Consider the following 20,186-nt stretch of genomic DNA (forward strand, 5'->3'; position numbering starts at 1 on the left):
AGACTTGCAGACAACTGTAATCATATCACTATTAGCTGCCTTTAGGTGCACATGAAGTTTTGAATTGGAAACACTGACAAAATGCTCTATAATCTTGTTTGAGTCTGCTCTGGGACAGTATGGCTATAGGTGAGAATTAGGATTAATTTGCATTTTTACATTGCTTGAAGGCTTACTGTAATCATGAATGCTTGGAAAAACCTGCTTTTAATTAAAATTCTGATTAGCTTTTAACAACTTGGAACATATTGCTGAGCAGTGCAAGAACAAGCAGGAAGCAAACCAGCTATTTCTCTTTTCATTTGAAGACTGAACCTCCGAACTGTTGTTTGTTCTCACTCTCCCATTTTAATCATTCTTTCTGTCACTCTAGAGCCTCCTGGTCCTATTGATAATGCCAAGATTGCAGTCACAAAATGTGGAAATGTTGTGCTAAAGCAAGGTAGGTGTCTAATATCGCTGCAGCTTTGTACTCCTAATGATATATTTGCTGAAGCTAAGAAAATATGTTATAAATTCTTATCTTAACTGTTTTTGTAAAATGATAATTCCTGGGGAATCTGTTGTATTCTAATTAAGAAAAATCCTAATACTATATTTGGAGGGGAAACTGAAGAACTGGTAGATGTTACAAGGCCCATTTTTGAGAGGCCAGCTTATTCATAAAATCATGAATTAATGTCTATAGTAGACTAATCCAAGTGCATATAAGAGCGTAGAAAGCAGTGCAGAGTAACTTTGGTTTTTAGGCTGTGTTCTGTATCTGTATTTAGTTATTTGAATCTTGAAAGCCAATTTGAGTTGAGAGCTACTTCTGACAGAGGGAAGCCAACAGCACTTACTCACTGTAGTTTCTCATTTTTCTGCAAGTTATTTACTACTGTATATTGCAAAAACTTTTCTAGCATACAAAGATTTACTTGTTGTTCTTCATAGTCAGATGCTTAATAATATCTATTTGAATTTTGTGTGTAGACAGAAAGTTAAGTTTTCTAACATGGCTTGCTCTATGAAGACTTTAGATTTCCTGTGAAAACATCATGTGAATATTTCATTTCATTGTAGCTCAGCTTTGAGGGAAAAAAATGGAGTGTTAAAGTTAATCTTTATTTGTTAACTGGATTTTTTCCATAGTTAAAACTTAATGCCTCAGCATACAGTGGACCTACCAATGGCAGTTCACTGGAAGCCACTAGCTCCTGGGTGAATCTTACAAGCTGTAAAATGTTAAGAACATTTTTTTAAAAGAATGAATTCTTGCTCCCTTGAATGTGCCAGTGCATTTTAAAGATTTTAAGCTGTAACATAGGATTCAAATACAAGTTATGAAGCATCTGACTGAAATATAGCAACAGAAAAATTCAGTTTACAATCGGTAACAGTAAGTAAAATGGCAGTTTTTGACTTTTCACTTCAGCGATATTGATTCAAATTAGAACATAAGTAGAAATTAAGAGTAAGAGGTTGTGGAAATAACTTGTCTCTTTTCCTGAGTGAAGAGGTTAGAGCGCCGCTAAGTAGTGTGTAGTATTATGTATCTTTGATCCAGTGGTCCTGATCCCAGTGTGTTAGTTCACTGTGCTTGTTCAGTTAAATGTGACCATTAGAAGAGCTGGGAGCTGGGTGAGGGGAGGAAGGTCTACTCCTGTGCCTACAGGAATGGAGTCAGTTGTATTTTTAAGGACAGCACTGAACCTAAACATTTGTTTACTGAGGCAGAACTTTATTCTGGCACAGTCCATCCTGACTTCCAGATGAAGCTTTGTATGGTTGACTCAGTGTGGGTAAACAAATGTGTAACTCTCTGTACCCTTCCTCTTTGGAAATGTTTTATATGTAAAGTAGAGTAGTAGGTCCACTGGTGCAGGTGGTGGAGGCTAGAAAATCATGAGCGCATATGCAGAAGTCCCCTTGATTTAGCTTTGTTTTGTTTTTTTTTGAAATAGAGTGTACTGTAATTAAGCTTAATGACACAGATTAAAAATACTTTCTAATAAAAGGATATTGGGAAAAACTTCCTGTAGGCAGGTTTTTAGTCAGTTGCTTAAGATGGAGTCTTATTCAGATAGAGTAGAAAGCTGTCCTCTATGTCTAGGCTAAGAAATCCTGGCTTCAACTGTGTCAGACAGAATCCTTGCATTAAAACCTAAGAGTGGTGATGTGCTGGGGTTCCCCTATCTCTATAAAGGGTTACTGAAAATCAGAAGTGATTATTGGATACCGACCTGAGACAGAAGACCTCTAGCCAGAGGAATGGGATTGTAAACAAAGACTTTATTAAATAGACAGAAAAAGTCAGACTCACTCATCACAGTGCCACATATAAGGAACATTAGTGGGGCAGTTAATGTCCTGATAGTCTTTTCTGTCTGGGCTTCTGAGAATTCCACTGTGGTTCCTGTTCTTTTATTCTTTACTGTAAATCTTTAATTTTTCTCGTTAAGCAAGAATCTTCAACCCTTGAACTTTATGGTATAATTGGCAGGGCTGGCTGTCCTTACATTAATGTGAGTCCTTGCTCCCTCTATGTGTACCAAAAAGCAGCCCCACAACTACAAGACTCGCCAGCTGTCAGTTTGGCTGATAAGTGTCAGACAAGGTATTTATCTTAAATGTCATGCATTTTTATGATTGAGTTCTGCTAAGTATTGGATAGTTTAGAGAGCAGGTAGTTGTAGAATCAAGAAGCATAAAGCTAACATGTCATCAGGTTTGGTAGTTAGTGCAAGATAAAGCACAAATCCAGATTAGAGTATTAAATTTGTCTGAGTATTTTGTTCTTTTTATATCTGTTATGGACTTCAAAAAAATCGTGAAAGAATTTTAAATAGTAATTAAAACTTTAAAAATGTTTTCAGGTGCAGATTCTGGACAGATATCTGAAGAAACATGGAATTTTCTTCAGTCAATCTATGGTGGAGGTCCAGAGATTATACTCAGACCACCTGTTCCTCCAGTAGACCCTGATATCTTGCAAACAGAGGAGAAGATTGAATTAGAAACTCATGGTCTGTAGCTGTTGAGATAAAGATCAACGTGTAAGGAATTCAGCTTCCTTACAAAATGCCCCAATACATTCCTGAAAGTTTATTTCCTAATGTTTGTAGGCGGCAAAGCTCACTGGGCATTATGTTAACTAAAGAATAGTAAGTTGAAATATGTATTACAAATTGCTTAAATAGAGACTTGTTTCCCTGTTTTGGAAGGCATGTGGTTTGTACATTTTGGAGTGTTTAGTCAGTGGAAAACAATGTAACTTCTGGACTTCCTGGTATAAGTCAAAATCCTGTAGTAACCTTAGACTTGAAAAATTGGAGCAAAATTTTAGAGATGTCATAAAGTAACTTTATTGATTCCTGATTGGGCTTCTGATATCTACAAACTGCTGCCTGTTTTAACTGTACAGTTTTGACAAGCCTAGGTATAAGGGGAGTATATTTTAAATGGATCACAATCATTGATTTAATAGAAGGAAAAAAAAATAACTTCCTAAATGCTCAGGAAAAATTGTCTTGCTTTTTTTGCACTGTAAGTATATAAAACAAGTAGTATATAACATCCAAATACTTTTGGTATTTGAATGGATCAAATATTAGTCTAGATGGAATATTGTTTTAGTCAGCAAATGTCATAATTTATTACCTACTAAATTTTACATATTATAGGCTTCTGTAACTCTATAAGCCTGGCTAGTATCTTTAATAATATCTGTGACAAAAAAATTTTAGTCTTCTCTAGAGTGATGTTTGAGAGCATGAAGTGTGAAATGTAAAATGATTATGGACATGAGTGGTATAAATTTGAGAAATTAAATTGTCTGGTCTCCTGAATTACATTAACAAAACAGTTCCTTTAAAGGCTTTTATTGTGTTGTTAAAAATACTCAGTGGCATGATGACCTATGATGTCAGAAGCTGGATGAAATATATATATATATATTGCAAAACTTTACTGAATGATTCATATTGGAATGCAGAATGGCATTTGCTCGTGTTTTTTGCCTGATATTGTTACCAAATATGCAGCATTATTCAAGGCTGGATCAATAATAAAAAAAACTTCAATTGTGGAAGGGGGGAGAAAGCTTTCTTAAATGTTTTTCATTTATTACATCAATACAAAACCTTTCAAAGCAATGCTTTGATACTGCTTTTGCACCCATATAAGTGTATTCCTTGACCGCTTTACATTTAGGCACTGATGTTGGCAGTTTTAGCTCCAAAGTGGGCAAATGTTGAGAACGTTTGTCTATACAACTTTATATATAGTATAAAACTGTTTTTTGCCTTTGTAAAGCACTAAAAGCCATTCTGGTTAAAGAACCACATAGGACAATCCTAGACTGTGTCCTGTAACCTAAAGTACTTGACCCTGCTGCTGAAGTGCCACATAGCAGGAGTCAGTTCTGTCTGAGTAACTAAAAATCCCAGTATTTTACTCGCCCTACCTGAGAAGGGCTAGAGCAAGGAACAAGAGGAAGCTGGGTTTGTAGTATGTATGTTACTTTTGATCCCCTGAACTCATCACCTTTACTTTGTCAATAATCTGATACCATTTAGTATTTCTCTGTAGTTCTTGTAGCATACTTTGAACTAAACCAAATTTATGTTCCTGTTTCAGATGATACAGCTTATAAAAGCCACATATAGAATACATTGTACTTCAGCATTTTGCTTTGCTCTAAGTTTTTTGTCTTTGTGAGGTAAGCTGGAGTCTAATGGGATCAAGTTTTGTACACTTTTTTGGCTCCTAAGTCCAATAGGAAAGAACTAAAAGAGTAGGTGACTTGCACTTCCAATCTGCAGCTACGTAACTTAAAGCATATATAAAGTCATATATAATCTCCTTTAGGGGTGCATTGGCTTAAGACGGAGGTAGGTACAGAGGAGAGCTCTGGAGAGACTGGGAGAAAGAATACTGGCAGTCTTGTTTATAGATAAGTATGAGGCACAAAAAATGGAAAGGAAATTGATGGAATGTGTTTTTCACCCCTAAGTAAGGCCTCCAAATCAAGAGAAATTAAAGGAATCCATCCTAGATAAATTAGGCTTGCACTGAACTAAAGGAAATTTTTTTAAATCTTAAATGCTGATACAATGTGAATAAAGCAGTGCAAATAGGAGGAAATTGACAGCATATGAAGCTCATAATTATATGAATAAGGAAAAAAATTACTCAATTTTAAATTGTCATAGGTAACTCTTGCCCAGCCTGTTAAGTTTCTGAACTTAAATGTTTCTCCTTAAATTCTAAAGAAGGTCTTGGGATATCTGCAGCTGAGAAGCCTTGCATGTACACAGAGTAAATCTAAAGGAACACCAAGCACAGCCCTTAACTATCTGACCATGCATTTCTACAATTTTACATTAATAGATAAGGCACCTTGAAGTTAATACCAAGTTTCCCCTGCTAAGTACATGGTAAACAAACATATCAGTTACAGCTATGAAGTTATATCACTGTTGAAGGTAAGCATAACTTGCTTATGAACAGTCAATAGTAATTTGCTGACATTGGTCTGTGGGAGGCACTTCTAGCTTCCCACCTCCATTTATTTATTTTTATCAGGATGACTAAACTCAAACCTGGGTTTATACTATCTAGGCTGAACTTGTTCTTTGCTAAGCTTTTATCTAATTTAAGCTATTTTTAAGGTTTTTTAATACATTAAAGCTGAAAAAAACATTAATAGCTCTGCATACTTTGGGAATAACTTCCCCTACGTGTTCTTAATTGGAAACTTGAGAAATACATTCTTGGTTAAATAACTGTACAGTGATTAGGTTTACTATTTTATTTAATGTTTCCACTAATAATCAGGATGCTAGAACAGAATGCACTTGTTTGGAGAAGAAAAAAATAAAGACAAGAGAAAAATGGATTATGAGAGTTGGACATCAGTTTGTCAAAGGAATGAAGCAGTTCTGTGTAAGTGTTCTGGGTATTCTAGCAGATCAGACTGACTAAGAGTTAAAATCCAATGATGATAAAAAACTGTTCTGGGTAATGGTAACAAAAGCATCAGATGTGAGGCACAGGAGGTAATTATTATGCTCTACTTGGTGGTGAGATCTCATCTGTACTGTTCCCAATTCTGGATACTATATAGTGATAAATACAAGTTGGGAGGAGAGTATTTCAGAGAAGGATTAACAAAACTCAGTTATCTAACTTACAAGAACGTTGAAGGAAGATGCAAGGCTTCTAATGTGGAAACAGTTGATGGATGATGGTTGATTTTTTCCTAGATAAGTAGGAATATTTGCCTAAATATTAGCAGTGATTACCTGTACTGGATATTACATAGCCTGTTTGAAATTTTCTGCTAGCAATTCTGTAGAAACTTTTTCATTGAATGTCTGGGAGTCCATAGTGAAACAAACTGTGCATGTACACAAGCCACTTCAAACTAGCAGTCATGAAATACCTCTGGTACCTTCAGGAATGGGCATCTTCCTACTACAGCTGTTTGTCATGCTAAAAAAGAAAAAAAAATCCCTGAGTTTGCAGAGATAAAATAGATGTATTTGGTTGTAAGACAGTTACAAATGGATGACTTCTCTATGTTAGTGCTTTGAGAATTCAGTAAGGGATTTTATGCCATGGAAGTGAAAGTAGCCTGTTTGGCATTCTCCCAAACTCTCTTATTTTAGATAGATCTCTTGCATATACTGGAGGGAATGTAACACTTCAGAGTATAGGTACAGAAGAAACCTTGGCTGTGAAGAGAGCTCTGATTCAAACCAGAGGGAGTGTTGCAGGAAGGGCTGTCGAAATGATTTTTTTTCTTCTGGAAGTGTTTAACTAGTCGTCCTGGGTTCTTTGTTCATTTGTTTCCAGTTGAGGAAACAAGGCAGTGTGTTTGGATGCCAGGGAAGCTGTCATTTCAAGAAGAGGAAAATTCAGTAGGGTCCTTGTTCCAGGCCTGGAAATCTAGATGTGGGCTACTAAAAAGGTACTGTTCAATCTGATAATGTCAGTCCTCTCTTCTGAAGAAACTGGCCTACTAGCTTTAGTTTGATTTCTCTCTAAATTATACTATTTGCAAAAAAACTTGAACAACTAATTCTTCATCTGCACCCCCTTCCCTGCCAACCCCACCCAACATCCAGAAGAATGCTTCAAGTACTGCGTGATATAGCTAAAAAGTATAACTGGGGGAAAAAAATTAGTTGAAGAGCTATTGAATTAGTTACTGGTAAAATAAAGCACTTCCACAATATGCTTCAGAAGTGAGAGGTAAGTAGTCCCCCTGCTTAATGAAGCAAATAAAAACAACCTGCTTGCTAGCTAGGAAATTATCCCCTGTTATTATTGACTTAAAGGCCAGTCTTTTCCTGCCATGGGAATATTAGGAAATGAAGGAAATTTCGAAGACAGTTGTACATGATTCAGATTAGGTAGTCCAGAAAGCAGTGTCTGCAAGTAGAATCTAAATTAGTCCCGTGTCTAGGGATAAATATAAATGCATGTAATCTATTTCTCCAATTTCATAATTGAACTATGGCTGGAGGTACTAAAATAATTAAGTTCTACGTAGGAATAATGATCTTGAGTAGATGGATCAGATAGGATTTTTTCATTTTGTTTCAAATAGATAAATGACACTTCAATCGAATGCTGTAATGGGTGTCAGTCTTCTGTCAATAATGACCTGGAAGTTTGCTAGGTAAGTTAGAGACTTCATATGCTGTTCAATAATTGTACTAAAACAGGATTTAAAAAGGGGGGGAGGGTGAAAGCCATTTTTACTAATTCATATCAAAAGAACTCAGAATCCATTTTGATAACTTTGCATATTTTATTTGAATAGTATTGTTATTGTCAGCTGTTGAACTGCCTAGATGCAGCAAAACCTTTTTAAGGTATCATCTAATATTTAGTTGATGAAATCTGCTGTAGGTTGGTAAGGTCTCTGATGTGACACCACAAATCTGAATTCAAATGAGTAATGCCACACCTGTTGCTACACATGTCCCTGGCAGTGGTAAGGAGATTTTGCATTTGAAATGTAAGTCATTTCTTTACCTTGATGATATATCTTATCTGGAAGTTCTGCTCTCTAGCTTTGTGTGGGAGTTGCACAGTCTTGCTTATCTGTTCTACTGACACAGCTATGCTGATAGGAATGAGCTTCTGACCAAGCTATTGAAGTAGAGATGAGAAGCCTGGAGCCAACAAGTAGTAGTTCATTAGTCCCTGAGTTTTGAGGCTAGATAGGTGATGATGCACTTCTAGAAATCTGTCCTTTCGGCAGAGTACTATACTTGGTGATATCTGAAAGAATTTGTATTTAAAGCCTTTTGTATATTTGTAAGATCCTGTGTTTTGGTAAAGACAGCCCTACAGAGAAGGATTATTTTATATCACTGTTGACTTAGTATGTCCCTCTGACTGTGGGATATCTGCATAAAGAGTTAGAAATACATTTGGCTGTAAAATCTATTAGACTGATTAAATAACTTTCACTTCACAAATGAAAGCTAAGTATGCCCATGTAGGCCTGATTTTTTTCTTGTGAAATCTGGTGTAATTTGCTGTATTAATGCATTATGCTAATGTGCTAATCCTTGTCAAGTTCAAAATTTAGTGTGGGGGGTTTTTTGTAATACAAAATATCCTAAGTTTCCTTAAAAAGACTAAAGCTGAGAAGTTTTTCAAGTTATTCTTACAGGCGTTTATTCGTAATGATGGTGCCAACATTTAATTTTTTGTTGTTGTTGCTGTTTGTGGTTGATAGATGTACTGTTGTTCATCATAAGTTCATTTGGAAAAGCAAACCAGAGATTGAGGAAAATTTGCAGCAGAATTTAAAGATGATCTGTTTAAAGGGGCAAGTGGATTCTTCATATCTGCCATATGTGTTTTTTATACTGAACTAAGAAAATTCTGTTCCATTTATTCCTTTGAATTCCCTATATACATCTGGCTTAATGCACTCTAAGCAGTTTTCTCACTGAAAACCTTTCAGCTCTTCATTTTACCCAGGAAATGAGTAAAACAACTAGGCTTTTTTATTCTTCCAAACAGATGGCTTTTCTGGCTTTCCTCTATACTTGAGCCATCCAGAGCTGACAATTAGTAGCAGGAAGCAAAATAGATTCTAGATTTCTGAAGCATCACAAAGCAAGACAAATCACTTCCAGCATTATTTCCCAGAAATTGTCTGGTTGCAAACAAACTTGGTTCATATTAGCCTTAAAATCTTAGCCGATTAGAAAATAGCCTCATCAGTGACAATTTTAAAAGGGCTATTCCTACTAGCAGTGAAAAGCATAACTTGTTTTCTTGAACATACTCTATAATATATATTGCTGTTTAAAACATGTCATTCAACAAGGTGATGTGGCTTTTCTTCCATTAAAAAATGTTAGGACTAAGCACTGCCACACAATAAAATAAAATGTAATCTGTTTATAACACATTTAATATTGGGTACTTGCTTACAATATCTGTCCAACACATTTTTCATAGGAGGCTGATACTACTTACTGTATCGCAAAACTTTTCTCCCTTCCTAAATGTGTGCTAGCTGTGACATGTAGATAGTAAAAGAAGGTTCATTTGCAAGAAACCCTAATGTGACTGATAAGTTTTATGGATTCTTAGTGATGCTACATGCCAAGTCACTTGACCACAGGTTTCCTTGTAAAGGTCATAGATGGGTAGATGTGCAACCTTTGGAAAATGCAACATGAATCTGATCCCTCAAATAGGAAGCTGGAGTTATTAGGAATAGACTGGATGTTCACAAACAGGCTTGTTTTGCCTCTGCATGGCTAGTGAATCTCAATCACTTTTCTTATGTGCTGGTTATTTATTCAGCAGTATGAGAGGTGCAAGATTCAGTAGTTGGTATCGCTAAAATGTCTTCATAATATAAAGGAAGTTGAGAAAACTTAATATACTCAATTGATTAAGAAATGTTTAAGTGCAACAAATGTTTTTCACTTCCAGATATGTTTCTCCTTTCTCACTTGAAACTCCCAAAACTTATTAAGAACTTGTAAGTTCCACTTTTGGAATAACTTACCACATGACAAGAGTAAATCTTGAAGTACTTGGTTGAGAAGAATAAAGAGGGCAGAGAAGAGAAATGGATTCTTATAAGTAAGAAAATCATAGCTGAAAATAATAGGCAGCTGTCAAAAATGAAGAATAACAATTTTCATGTCTCTTATCTCAAAGGAAAATGCCAGTACCTTTTTTGTGAACAGTTTTGCCCAGAAGTGAGCATTTTTCTAGGTGACTAATTTTATTTTATCCTGTGTATGTTTTTATAATGTACATGCTAAAACAAGATGTCCTGGTTACCATGGTGATGCATTGCTTTTTTTTTTTCCCCCCTTCCCCTCCTCCCTTCTGTGTCTGTTAAAATGCTAAATCCAAAAGAACAGAGATGCAGCCCTTGCTCATGCTCTGAATGCATGCTTGTTTCCATGAAGGAGCACACCTCTATAGGTCCAAAAGTAAGAGTCTTTTAATGAAACTTTCAGCTGTAATGAAAGGAATGCATTCATATGTGCCAAAATGCTAATTGATTGGCAACATTAATTCAGTTAAACGGTATTTCCAATTATATTTCTAGTCTAGTAAAAAATGCTTAGACTGATTTTTACAACTTAACTGTGCAAGCAATAAGCAAGCTATTTTTCAGCTATGAACTCTTCTTTGATGTCTCATCCTCCTAATAATTTTTAGAAAGGGAAACACATTGTCTCTTACCTTTTTGTCTTGCTTGTAGTGTAATTAATTTGCTTTCTAGCAAAGCAGTGTAGAAGAGGTAATTTGTCTCTAAAACCAGATCAGTAACAATCTGAACTTCATGTCTGACCTTGACTTTAAAGACACCAGTGCAGAAACTAGTCTTTCTGGACTCTTTCTGTAGATATTGAAAAAGATAAAGGTAAGTCAGAGCAGGAACCCAGAAAGTGCTTCAAGCCTCCTAGATACAGAAGATGTATCTATTGATAAGCTTTCCTGCTGGAAAGTGGCTATCCTCCAGTCTAGATTTCTAGTCCTGAACAAGGATCCCTGCTTTTTAAAACGGAACTGTCAGTGGTGCTGGTGGCCACTCCTACATGGTGGTAGTTCAAATTTGAACTACCACCATATCTTTCACATCCTCTAGAAGAGGGCCCTGATTCCAGAACATAGGCTTAGCTCTAGGAATCTTTTCTGTTTAGAAAAAAATGTGCCTTAGGGTTAGGCTTAATTTTTGCATTTAGACATCTGCATCTTGGAGACTTTTTATCCATTTTTTTCTGGTTTATGTTGAACACATCATATGCTGTTCAGTATCAGAGTAACAGTAGAGCCCTCTATTGTGGTTTAGGACCTGAAGGAATATGCAAGGTAGTCAAAACAGTAACAAGGAGATTTCATGACCTGACACACCTTTAGGTAGGTTGTGAACACAGTCTAATGTGTTATTGCAGACCCACTAATACAGTGCTGCATATATGTAACAAGTTTCTAAAGGAGAGGAGAAAGGATAAAAATGACTGTTTGGATAGGAGTTTATAACCCTGTAAGGGGTAAAACTCCTAGAGTGACCTAACTATTAACAGTCAGAAATGTTGAGATCAAGATCTCGGAGGCTGTTATTTTATGGAAGCCTGAATCAAAGTTTAAAGATCAGAAAAACAATGTACTCAGTCTAATGAATTCTAAACTGGATTATTTTCAATAATGCACTGTATTCATTTCCTATATTGCCCAATTTTGAAGCCTCTACTGAAATTAGCAAAAGCAATTTAAGTGGAATATTTCATGAGCAAGGGGGTGGTTGTGTACTATTGCAGAATGTAGCCTAATTATTATGAAAAATATATATCAATTCTACTTAATTGTAAATGTAATTTTTTTTATTTTTACATCTACTTGAATTAGATGACCACTACTTTAAATATACAGGCATAAAGTGCAAATAAACTAATAACTTCCTAAATGTATCATTTTGTAATTGGCAACTTGCTTTTTCATAATATATTATGGAACATCTTTTAGTAATTAAGGTGAACTCTGCAACAGGCTGTATGGATTGTAAAACTCCTAAATTGTCTTATGTGCACATACTGTAATATATCAGTGATTGGAAACTGTTCTATTTAACAATTAAAACTTTTTTTCACTCTTTGCCACTTTTTTTTAAACTATAGTTTAAATTGTTCCCACAGAACAAAGAGCTGTAAAACCAGGCACTTTAAATTTATGGCTGGTGTGGATTTTTAGTAGATGCTAGACCAGATGTCAGTTCATAATGCTGAACTTGTAATTTACCATGACTGCATTTTTTGATCACTATTTAAGTAATTTGCTTTTTATTGTTTTTTTTGTTGATATGGTGACTTGCATAACTACTATAAAGGCTCTGTCCAAGTAGTATTTGAAGTAGTGGAAACAGTAACAAAATGCATGCTCTTAATAATAGATTACTGAATTGATAATACTGTAAACTAATAATTAAAGTTCTCGCAAAAAGCCTGTGCGGTCTCTCTGAATTAGCTACTGTAGCCACAACTTTATCTAAGGCATTTTGCTTTATGTAAGAACACTGGAAAATGTGATGGTGGTGGTGCTGTTGTTGAAATCAACAGAAGTCTAGTCTTTCTCAGGTTTGTTTTTTACATCTGGTAGCACCAATGAAGGAAAAGGTTTAGGGCTTTCCAGGGAATGCAGCAGGCAGAAATGGGTAGCAAAACAGAGGCCCTGCAACAAAGAAAACCTGAGGTGATTCCACATAAGGCATATCTAAGCCACAAATAGTCTTTTTCTGTAATACTGTTTAAAAATGTCTTCCTCTTAGCTCAGCTAAAATTTCCCTTTTATAACTTGAAGCTATTTTCTGTAGCACTCTTATGAGGAATTTTCTTAAGAATTTAAATGTGGGGTTTTTTTTTTTTTCAGACATACTGTAAATAGAAAATCAAAAAGCCATCTAAAAATTATCCACAAACAATTTCTTAAGATGGTAAACTAATTAGTGCAGAGGCTTCTGGGTACTGTGCTGAGCCAACACCAGGTCAGGATGGCTTATTAGCTTTGGGCAGTCCTGGGGAAGCTGACCCTACCGAGCCGAAGCTGGCTTCAGGAGTCTCTCTGCTCTCTTCCAGCGCTTCTGTGCAGTCACCGCAAAAAACAGCCAGTCCAGTACAGCTGGCCTTGAGTCAGAACAAATAAGCCTCGGCTGAATTCTGGAGGAGAATTCAGCTATACTTTTCCTTGCCCTGCTGTCTGGGACAGCTTTGTTAAGAGCTGAGAGCTAACCTGGATGTCCTTAGGATGGACTCTTCAATTGTGTTGAATCATGGAGAGTTATTTTTGTCAATCTTTTTGTCAGGGGGAAAAAAAATGCACATTTGATTTGCTCTTGTAAAGTGCTACTTCAGACTAAGCAGAAGGAGCAGTTAAGCTATTTCATGGATTGAGATAGCTAGAAACAAAGGCACTACCACTCAGAGCATGAGCCTTAAAACAGAGCTTCATTGAAGCTGGGCCCAATGGTTGTAGGCAGTTCTCTATGCACAAACACGGGCTAGGAGTTTGTTTTAGCAAAGTTGGAGGGGTATAAAACATCTGTCAGCTCATGACTTTGTAGCAACTAGTGATGAGGGGAGGTGTTGATCTAGTATTTGTTTTTATCTTGTCCCATTATAACATAAGGAAAGGCTGCCATTGATTCCTTTTTTCCCTTGATAAGAATAGTTCTTTACTGCCAACAGTGAACAGCCAGAAAAATGGTTATCGCGCAATAAAATTGCTTGAGGTTGCCCTTATTAAACATGTCTACCACTTGTTTACAGCAAGATGGAAGTTTTAGCACAGAGAAAATGGCTGCCATCAGAGTCAAGAATATGGTATAGTTTGGATAGGGTACATGAGCAGGGGCAACTGCCTGAAAGTGAAAATATCTTAGGGAAAAACATGGTGCTGCTAGGCAGGAGGCTTAATTGGGAATTATTCCAAAGCTACACTAGGATACTGCGGGGAAGGGGCTGCAGGATACTGTGGGCTTGGAAGACTTGAACTGTGGGGAAGCAGAGTGGAAGAAGAGCTATGTCCAACCACCTTCAAACACAGGAAATCTCCCAGGGTTTAAATGTAAATTCCCTTAGGTGGAGGTCTTGTAGTAAACCTGCTTAGTCTCAGTCCTTTCTGTGTATGGACAGCTGCTTCTGCTGCCCTGTGGACTGATGGATTCAATCCAGGGGAGGCAGGGAGCGTGTAGAGACGGGCAAGAGCTTTCGGAGTATCCCTTTCATTAGCAGGAAACATCACACCGTGCACAGTTGCTCTTTGTTATCATCTCCTCACAAGACATTGCTTCTGAAGCAAGATGGCAGAACACAATATTTAAGGACTCAGTGAATTCAGGGCAAATCCTGGTCTAGGGTGGGGTTAGACAATATGGTTGGACTGGTTTCATCCAGCTGCCAAAAAGGTGCTGCTGCCAAAAGAGAACAGTGCTGCTCCTCCCCTCTGCTGGCACCACCACCTCCTCCACTTCTCGCATGCTGGCTCCCTTGCCTGACTGGGCCGTGAGCCAATGCAGCTTATTTTCTAGCTGAGAACGAATCCACCACCAGTGGGAACAGTTTCTTAGTGGTTTAGGAAGTCCAGCTGGCACCAGAGCGGGCAGAGGGGAAGCTGTGGGACTGCATGGCTGGGAGTAGGGGGGAAAAGAGTGCTGTCCAATACAGCTCAGCTGTATTGCTCAACTGCACCCCTGGACTGCCATGGGAATTCAAACAAAACCAATGGATGTTGTACTGGAGCAGCTGAGAAAACTCCTCAGTTCTACTGCAAAAACACTAACACTTGGCTGAAATGTAATAATATCTTAAACAACTGCAGCTGTTTGCTAAATGAACATATTTCTAAATGCAATTCACAAGAATTTTAGTGCTTACCGGTGCTGCTGCAATAACACAAAAAGCTCCCTTACTCTTCCAGACTTGGGCGCGTGGACAGAACACTGCATCAGAACAGTGGCACTGATTCAAGGAAAATTTTTCCTTCCTTCTCTTGTGGGATTTCTGTTGTTTTGAATCTGATCACAGGAGAAGAGTTCCAAGTCAGCAAGAAGCAGGGGAAAGTGAGAAATGCTTGGGAAAATGGAAATGCTACTGAGGTTTTAGGCAAAGGATATAGTCTAGGACAGCAGAATCAAAGTGTGTATAATTAGCAATTCATACAATTATGATTTTAATAAAAACTGCTTTTCTTACTCTTTATAAGAATACAAATAACTTCAATTACAAGATACTCAATAACTACTTCAAAAAATGAAATATTTTAAGTCATATTTTGTTAAAAGTTTTTGGTTAGGATTTCCTAGCACTTTGCAAGGTTTCCTAGGGGGGAACGTTTTGAATGCTGTAAGCATTTAACTGGACGAGTCTTCCCTGTTTCTTGGCTACCTCCTCCTTTTCCAGATGCATTTTAACTGTGGTATAGCGGGGGAAAACAATGATGGATTAGTAGGGTAGTAGGAGATGTATGGTAGTTCCTCTCCTCTGTAGGAGAAGTAAATGAAATCTATTTGAGCAAACTGCATTAAATAGTAACTTGTGGTGATCACATGCATGTTTGCAGCGAACTAGGAGGCTACCAAAAATAGAGAGTTAAAAGTCACGCTTCGTTATTTTTCAGTCATAACGTGGCGGGCTGCAGCATCCCACGGTATCTGCTCTTGAGGCGTAGCTTACAGTAGCAATGTCGGAGTACGGCAAAGCGCTGGGGAGCCACGAGCAACGCAGCCCTGCTGCTCGGGCACAAAACGCCTCGGCCGGGCGGGCGCGAGGGCGCCCCAGCCGCCGGGCCGCCTCCGCTCCGCGGCGCGGGGAAGCAGCACCGCCGTCGGCTGGCCTGCCCCGCTCCGCCTCCCCGGCACAGCCAGCCGCGGGGCCGCCCGCGCTGGGCGGCTGCTGCTGCTGCCGCCCCGGGCGGGGGCGCAGGGGAGCCCGCCGCGAGCGCCCCGGCCCTGCCACCGCCCCCCGGGGGCCGGGCACGAGAGGCTCCAGTCCCGCCGCCCACGGGCGCTGCGCCAGGCACCTGCCCGCGAGGCGGGGGCCCGTCCCGCCCCCCCCCTTCCCCGCCGCGCCGGGCCGCCCGTGCCCTCGCGGCGCCGTCCAGCCCGGGGGCGGCGGGCTGCGGCCGCGGGCAGGCCGGGGCGGCCGCCTCCGCCCTCTGCCAGCAGGCGGAGCTGCAGGGAGCGGGTCCCCGCCGCAGCGGGCTGGAGGGGGAGGGGAAGGAAGCGGAAGGAGCCGCCGCCGCGCTGAGGGGAGCAGGCGCTGTGCGGAGCCGCCGCCGCCGCCGCCGCCTGGTGCGGGCAGCACGGAGGGAGCGCGCCGCGGACGGGGCTGCGCGGGCCGGCCGCGCCGAGCAGCGGGCGCCAGGTGAGGGCTCGGCCCCGGCCCCGGGGGAAGGGGGACCCGGATGGTGCCGAGTTCGGAACCCGCGAGGGGAGGGGGAAGGAGGAGGAGGAGGAGGGAATGAGAGGGGGGGAGGCCCCCACGTGACCCGCGCGTGCGGGGAGGAGGTGGCGGCTCCGCGCGGCCCGTTCGAATCAGCTGGCCCCGAGCGGCGGCGCGTGCGCGTGCGTAGTGGCTCCGCCCGCCTGCCCGCCCGCCCCCCCGCCCCGCTCCGCTCCCCTCCCCGAGCGTTACGTGCGTGTGTGTATATGTGTCCGCGGGGGCGCGCGCGGCCTGACACGGTGGGTCCGCGACACGTGCGCGGCGCCGCGGCCGCCATGTTGAGTCTGAGCAAGTGCGGGCGGGCGGGGCGTGCGCGTGCGGAGGGGCGGGAAGGCAAGGCGGGAGGAAGTCTCGCGAGGGCGCGCGGTTCCTGCGGGAGCTGGCCGGCTGCGGGATGGCGGTGCGGCGCTGGGCGTGCTGGGTAATGGTAACGGGGGCCCGGGGGGCGGGGACCCTGGGACCAGCCTCCTCCCCGCCATCGTGCCCCGGGCCACACGGGGAGCGGGGCGGGGTCGGCCGCCCTGGGGAAGCGCGACTGGCTCCGCTCCCGCCCCTCCCTCCCGCCGCCCCGGCCCTGCCCCGTCTCACCTCGCCTCACCTCGCGCCAGCCCCGCGGCCGCGCCCGGGCCTCTGCTGCAGCCGTCCGGGGCAGCGCCGCGCCCTGGCCCTGCCCCGCTTCCCTTCCCCCCGCCGCCCCTGGGGGCTTTCCCGCGCCCCGGCGCGGCCCGCCGCCCACGCGGAGCCCTCGCTGCGCCGGGGTCGCCCCATAACGGGGCCGCCCGGGCCCGCTCCAGCGCGGCTCTCGCGGGTGCTTCGCGCCTCCCCACGTAGCCGTGGGCCGGGGCGGCCCCCCGCGGACGCTTCCCGTTGCTGCTGGTGTCTGCTCGCTGTTCACGTCTGTCCCAGGCTCTTGCTTCTGTTCTCTACTTGTTCAGAAGGTTTCTGCTCTTGAACCCCAGCTGCTCCTACCCTGTAGGCAAACATGATATTGAAGGGTACGGGAATGCAAAAAGACAGAGCTTTAACACCACAAACCTGTTCTGTCTTCCGGCTATGGTGTGTGCCCTGTTATGTCACCAGCATGTAAAATGCATTTCTGTTTTCTGTTCCATAGGGGACAGATCACCCCAGTAGTATCTGAGCATCCCAGCTCGGCAGTACCGCCTTTGTCTTCTAGTCCTGATCTCTGAAAGGGAGAGCATATGGTTCTGCTGCTTCCTTATGGTGCCGTCTATTCCCTCCCTGCTTACCCAGGAGTAGTAGTAGTCTTGGAGTATAACTCTTCATTTACTAATCCAGTTTTGGGCTGCTGCATAACTCATACTAAAGCTTCTATAAAGAACATGATGTTTAGGCTTTGAACTTCAGGTATATACTTCTGGAATATGTTCCCAGTCATTATTAAATGCAGTGTAGTAGTTCTGTGGTGGATGCACGTTTTCTTTTGATACTAGCATTATTACTGCCCTGATAACTTAGTGATCGTTTACTGAGTTTTTCAAAGTGAAGCTCTAAGTGTATTCTGCAGGTCATATTAAATACTAACTTGTGCAACCTTTGAGAGCTTGTTTTCTGGGTATGTTTCTAACCTGTTGTTAGAAATACTTTTTCTTCCTCGTCTAGCAGCTGCAATGAGTGGTGATCCAGAATGGATTTGGAGATTCAGGGTTAGCAAAGTCTGGTCATTCTCATAAGCAAGTATAATTTTTTAGAAAATGAGCTGACAAGCCACTGTTGCAGTTTATTTTCAGATTTTTTAAAATCTCACTGCACTGTCTTTCAGCTTAATAATATTAGTATTTGCTACTCAAGTTAATCAAAACTGAAAAAAGTTTATTTCAGGAAAAAAGGCAATGTGTAGGGGGAAAAGATGCATTTGTTATAAAGACCATGTAAGTAAAACGTTAGCATTAGTAGGAGCCAATTAAAAAAAAAGAACCACCAGGTGAAATTTTGACCCAACTGATGTCAGTCATAAAACTCCGATTGCCGTACTTAAGAGTTAGGGAGTTAGAAGGGGTTAATGTTTTTTCTTGTATGTGACTTCTAATAAATCATTCAGGACCTGAACAACTTTGTTTGCAGGCTTTCGACAATACTGTCATGCTTATTTCATAAAAAAAATTGCTGGCTTGATCTTACAGTCCTTCACAAAGCCTTACTGTTAAGCAGTGCAACTCTGTATGTCAATAAGGAGCAGTAGTTACGACCTTAAATTGAAATACTATTGCACATTTGTGTGACTAGAAGTTGTTTCGTTGTTTAGTTGTCACCATTCTCAGTTGCATCTCCATTAACGGAAGTAGTTTTTCCTTTGCATTGCGTACTGTAAGTGTATAATTACTAAGAGATAGGCTGTATTAAATGGTTTGGTCACTAAGCTATTTAGTGATGAAGTTCACTTGTACATTTTGGCTTATTTAACATTTCTGGAAAATGAGAAATAGCACATAGATTTTTTTTGACTCGGTGCTATTGCACATTTAATATGCACAAATAACTAGATCTTTATTTCACAAGATTTGGGAATGTATCCTTGCATGGGCCTGAGCCACATGTGACTGCTCAGATATTTGTCAGTGTTTCTACCACATTTGTGTAAACAGATTCCATAGTCAGACATCCATAGTCTTGTACAGAATGAAAGATTCACTCTCCCGCTATCTCCAAGAGACAGGCGGAATTTTTTGTTTCTTTTCTTCCAGACCCTTCTGGGTGCTGTGAGTGTATTGGCCTCTGTGCAGTGGAGTTGTCTGGTTGACACAAGGTGGAAAGACTTTTTCTACTATTTTACTATCATGCTGACATAAGCAAAACGAGAAGTGGTTTCTTCATCTTTCTGAAAGTACTCAGGAGGTTGCAATAGAAGTCTCCTAGGTCTGTTCTGTTTCCAGTTGTTAATGAAATTTTGTTGTTAAAAGTTAGTCTTTCACATTTGAAAGACTCTGTTTAAAGTCTTTAAAGCCAGTATTTTGGTGTTTGCTTTGTTTTGGTTTTCCCCCAAAATTGAAGCCTTTGCATTATATAGGAGTTAATGATATAGGTCTTTCCAGTCACGAAGGCCACATTTGCAAGAGAGAACTTATTTTTCAAGTATTTGATATTTGCTTATAACCATAGATATACATTGTACTTACATAAATTCTAGAAATACAAGGACTGGAAGACCTATCGTTCCCTCCCTTTAGTGTTGGATTGAATATACTTAGATTATTCCAGACAGATATTTGTAGAACTTGTCCTTAAAAAGCAAGAAGAATTCTGCCACCTCTGTAGGCGGGAGTGAAGTGGCAGAAGTGAGAAACTTTCTCACTTCAGTAGTGAGAAAGTTTCTTCTTACTTTCCAAATTAAGTATTCTTTGCTGGAAATCAAGTTGCTTATTATAAGAAGTTGCTTCTGGTAAACTTTACACTCTAACACTTAAGGCTATATTGTTCTAGTTTTAAGAACACTGTAAATATGACTTCTGGTTCGGAAGCTGCCTTCATTGTAGGAAAAGCTTCAAAAGAGTTTATTTTTTGTGGAAACCTTTGTGTTTGCGTAACTCCTAAAATACTTTAAAGAAACAAGGAGCTAAACATTAAACAATGTCTTCTTTTTCTGCTTGGGACACTACTTTTTAAGCAAAAGACTTTTCAGAAGGTTCTTTGGTTACTTGCAGTTTTGTAATCAAAGTAATGAGTACCCATCTTATTCAATAATTTGAT

At 40.6% G+C, this 20,186-nt stretch overlaps 2 protein-coding genes across 13 annotated transcripts in view; both read left to right on the forward strand.

Moving 5' to 3' along the window:
• Window positions 1-12,143, forward strand: part of USP33 (ubiquitin specific peptidase 33) — a 51,311-nt gene extending 39,168 nt beyond the window's left edge. For 5 of the 6 annotated variants that reach the window (XM_064516054.1, XM_064516056.1, XM_064516057.1 and 2 more), the window contains exons 24-25: window positions 374-442; window positions 2,859-12,143. In XM_064516054.1, the coding sequence (XP_064372124.1) occupies window positions 374-442; window positions 2,859-3,016 (227 nt within the window). In that variant the 3' untranslated portion in view covers window positions 3,017-12,143. Of the gene's footprint in view, window positions 1-373; window positions 443-2,485; window positions 2,830-2,858 lie in introns of those variants that run through there. The other variant, XM_064516059.1, reaches the window with a different exon arrangement.
• Window positions 12,144-16,220: 4,077 nt separating this feature from the next.
• The window catches only part of ZZZ3 (zinc finger ZZ-type containing 3), a 67,838-nt gene continuing 63,872 nt past the window's right edge, over window positions 16,221-20,186 (forward strand). For 2 of the 7 annotated variants that reach the window (XM_064516060.1, XM_064516066.1), the window contains exon 1: window positions 16,222-16,400. The gene's annotated coding sequence lies outside the window, so the exon portion shown is untranslated. Of the gene's footprint in view, window positions 16,401-16,658; window positions 16,718-16,776; window positions 16,906-20,186 lie in introns of those variants that run through there. The other 5 variants (XM_064516064.1, XM_064516063.1, XM_064516062.1 and 2 more) reach the window with 5 other exon arrangements.

Source organism: Dromaius novaehollandiae, chromosome 8, assembly GCF_036370855.1.
Source record: "Dromaius novaehollandiae isolate bDroNov1 chromosome 8, bDroNov1.hap1, whole genome shotgun sequence".
Classification (NCBI taxonomy): domain Eukaryota; kingdom Metazoa; phylum Chordata; class Aves; order Casuariiformes; family Dromaiidae; genus Dromaius; species Dromaius novaehollandiae.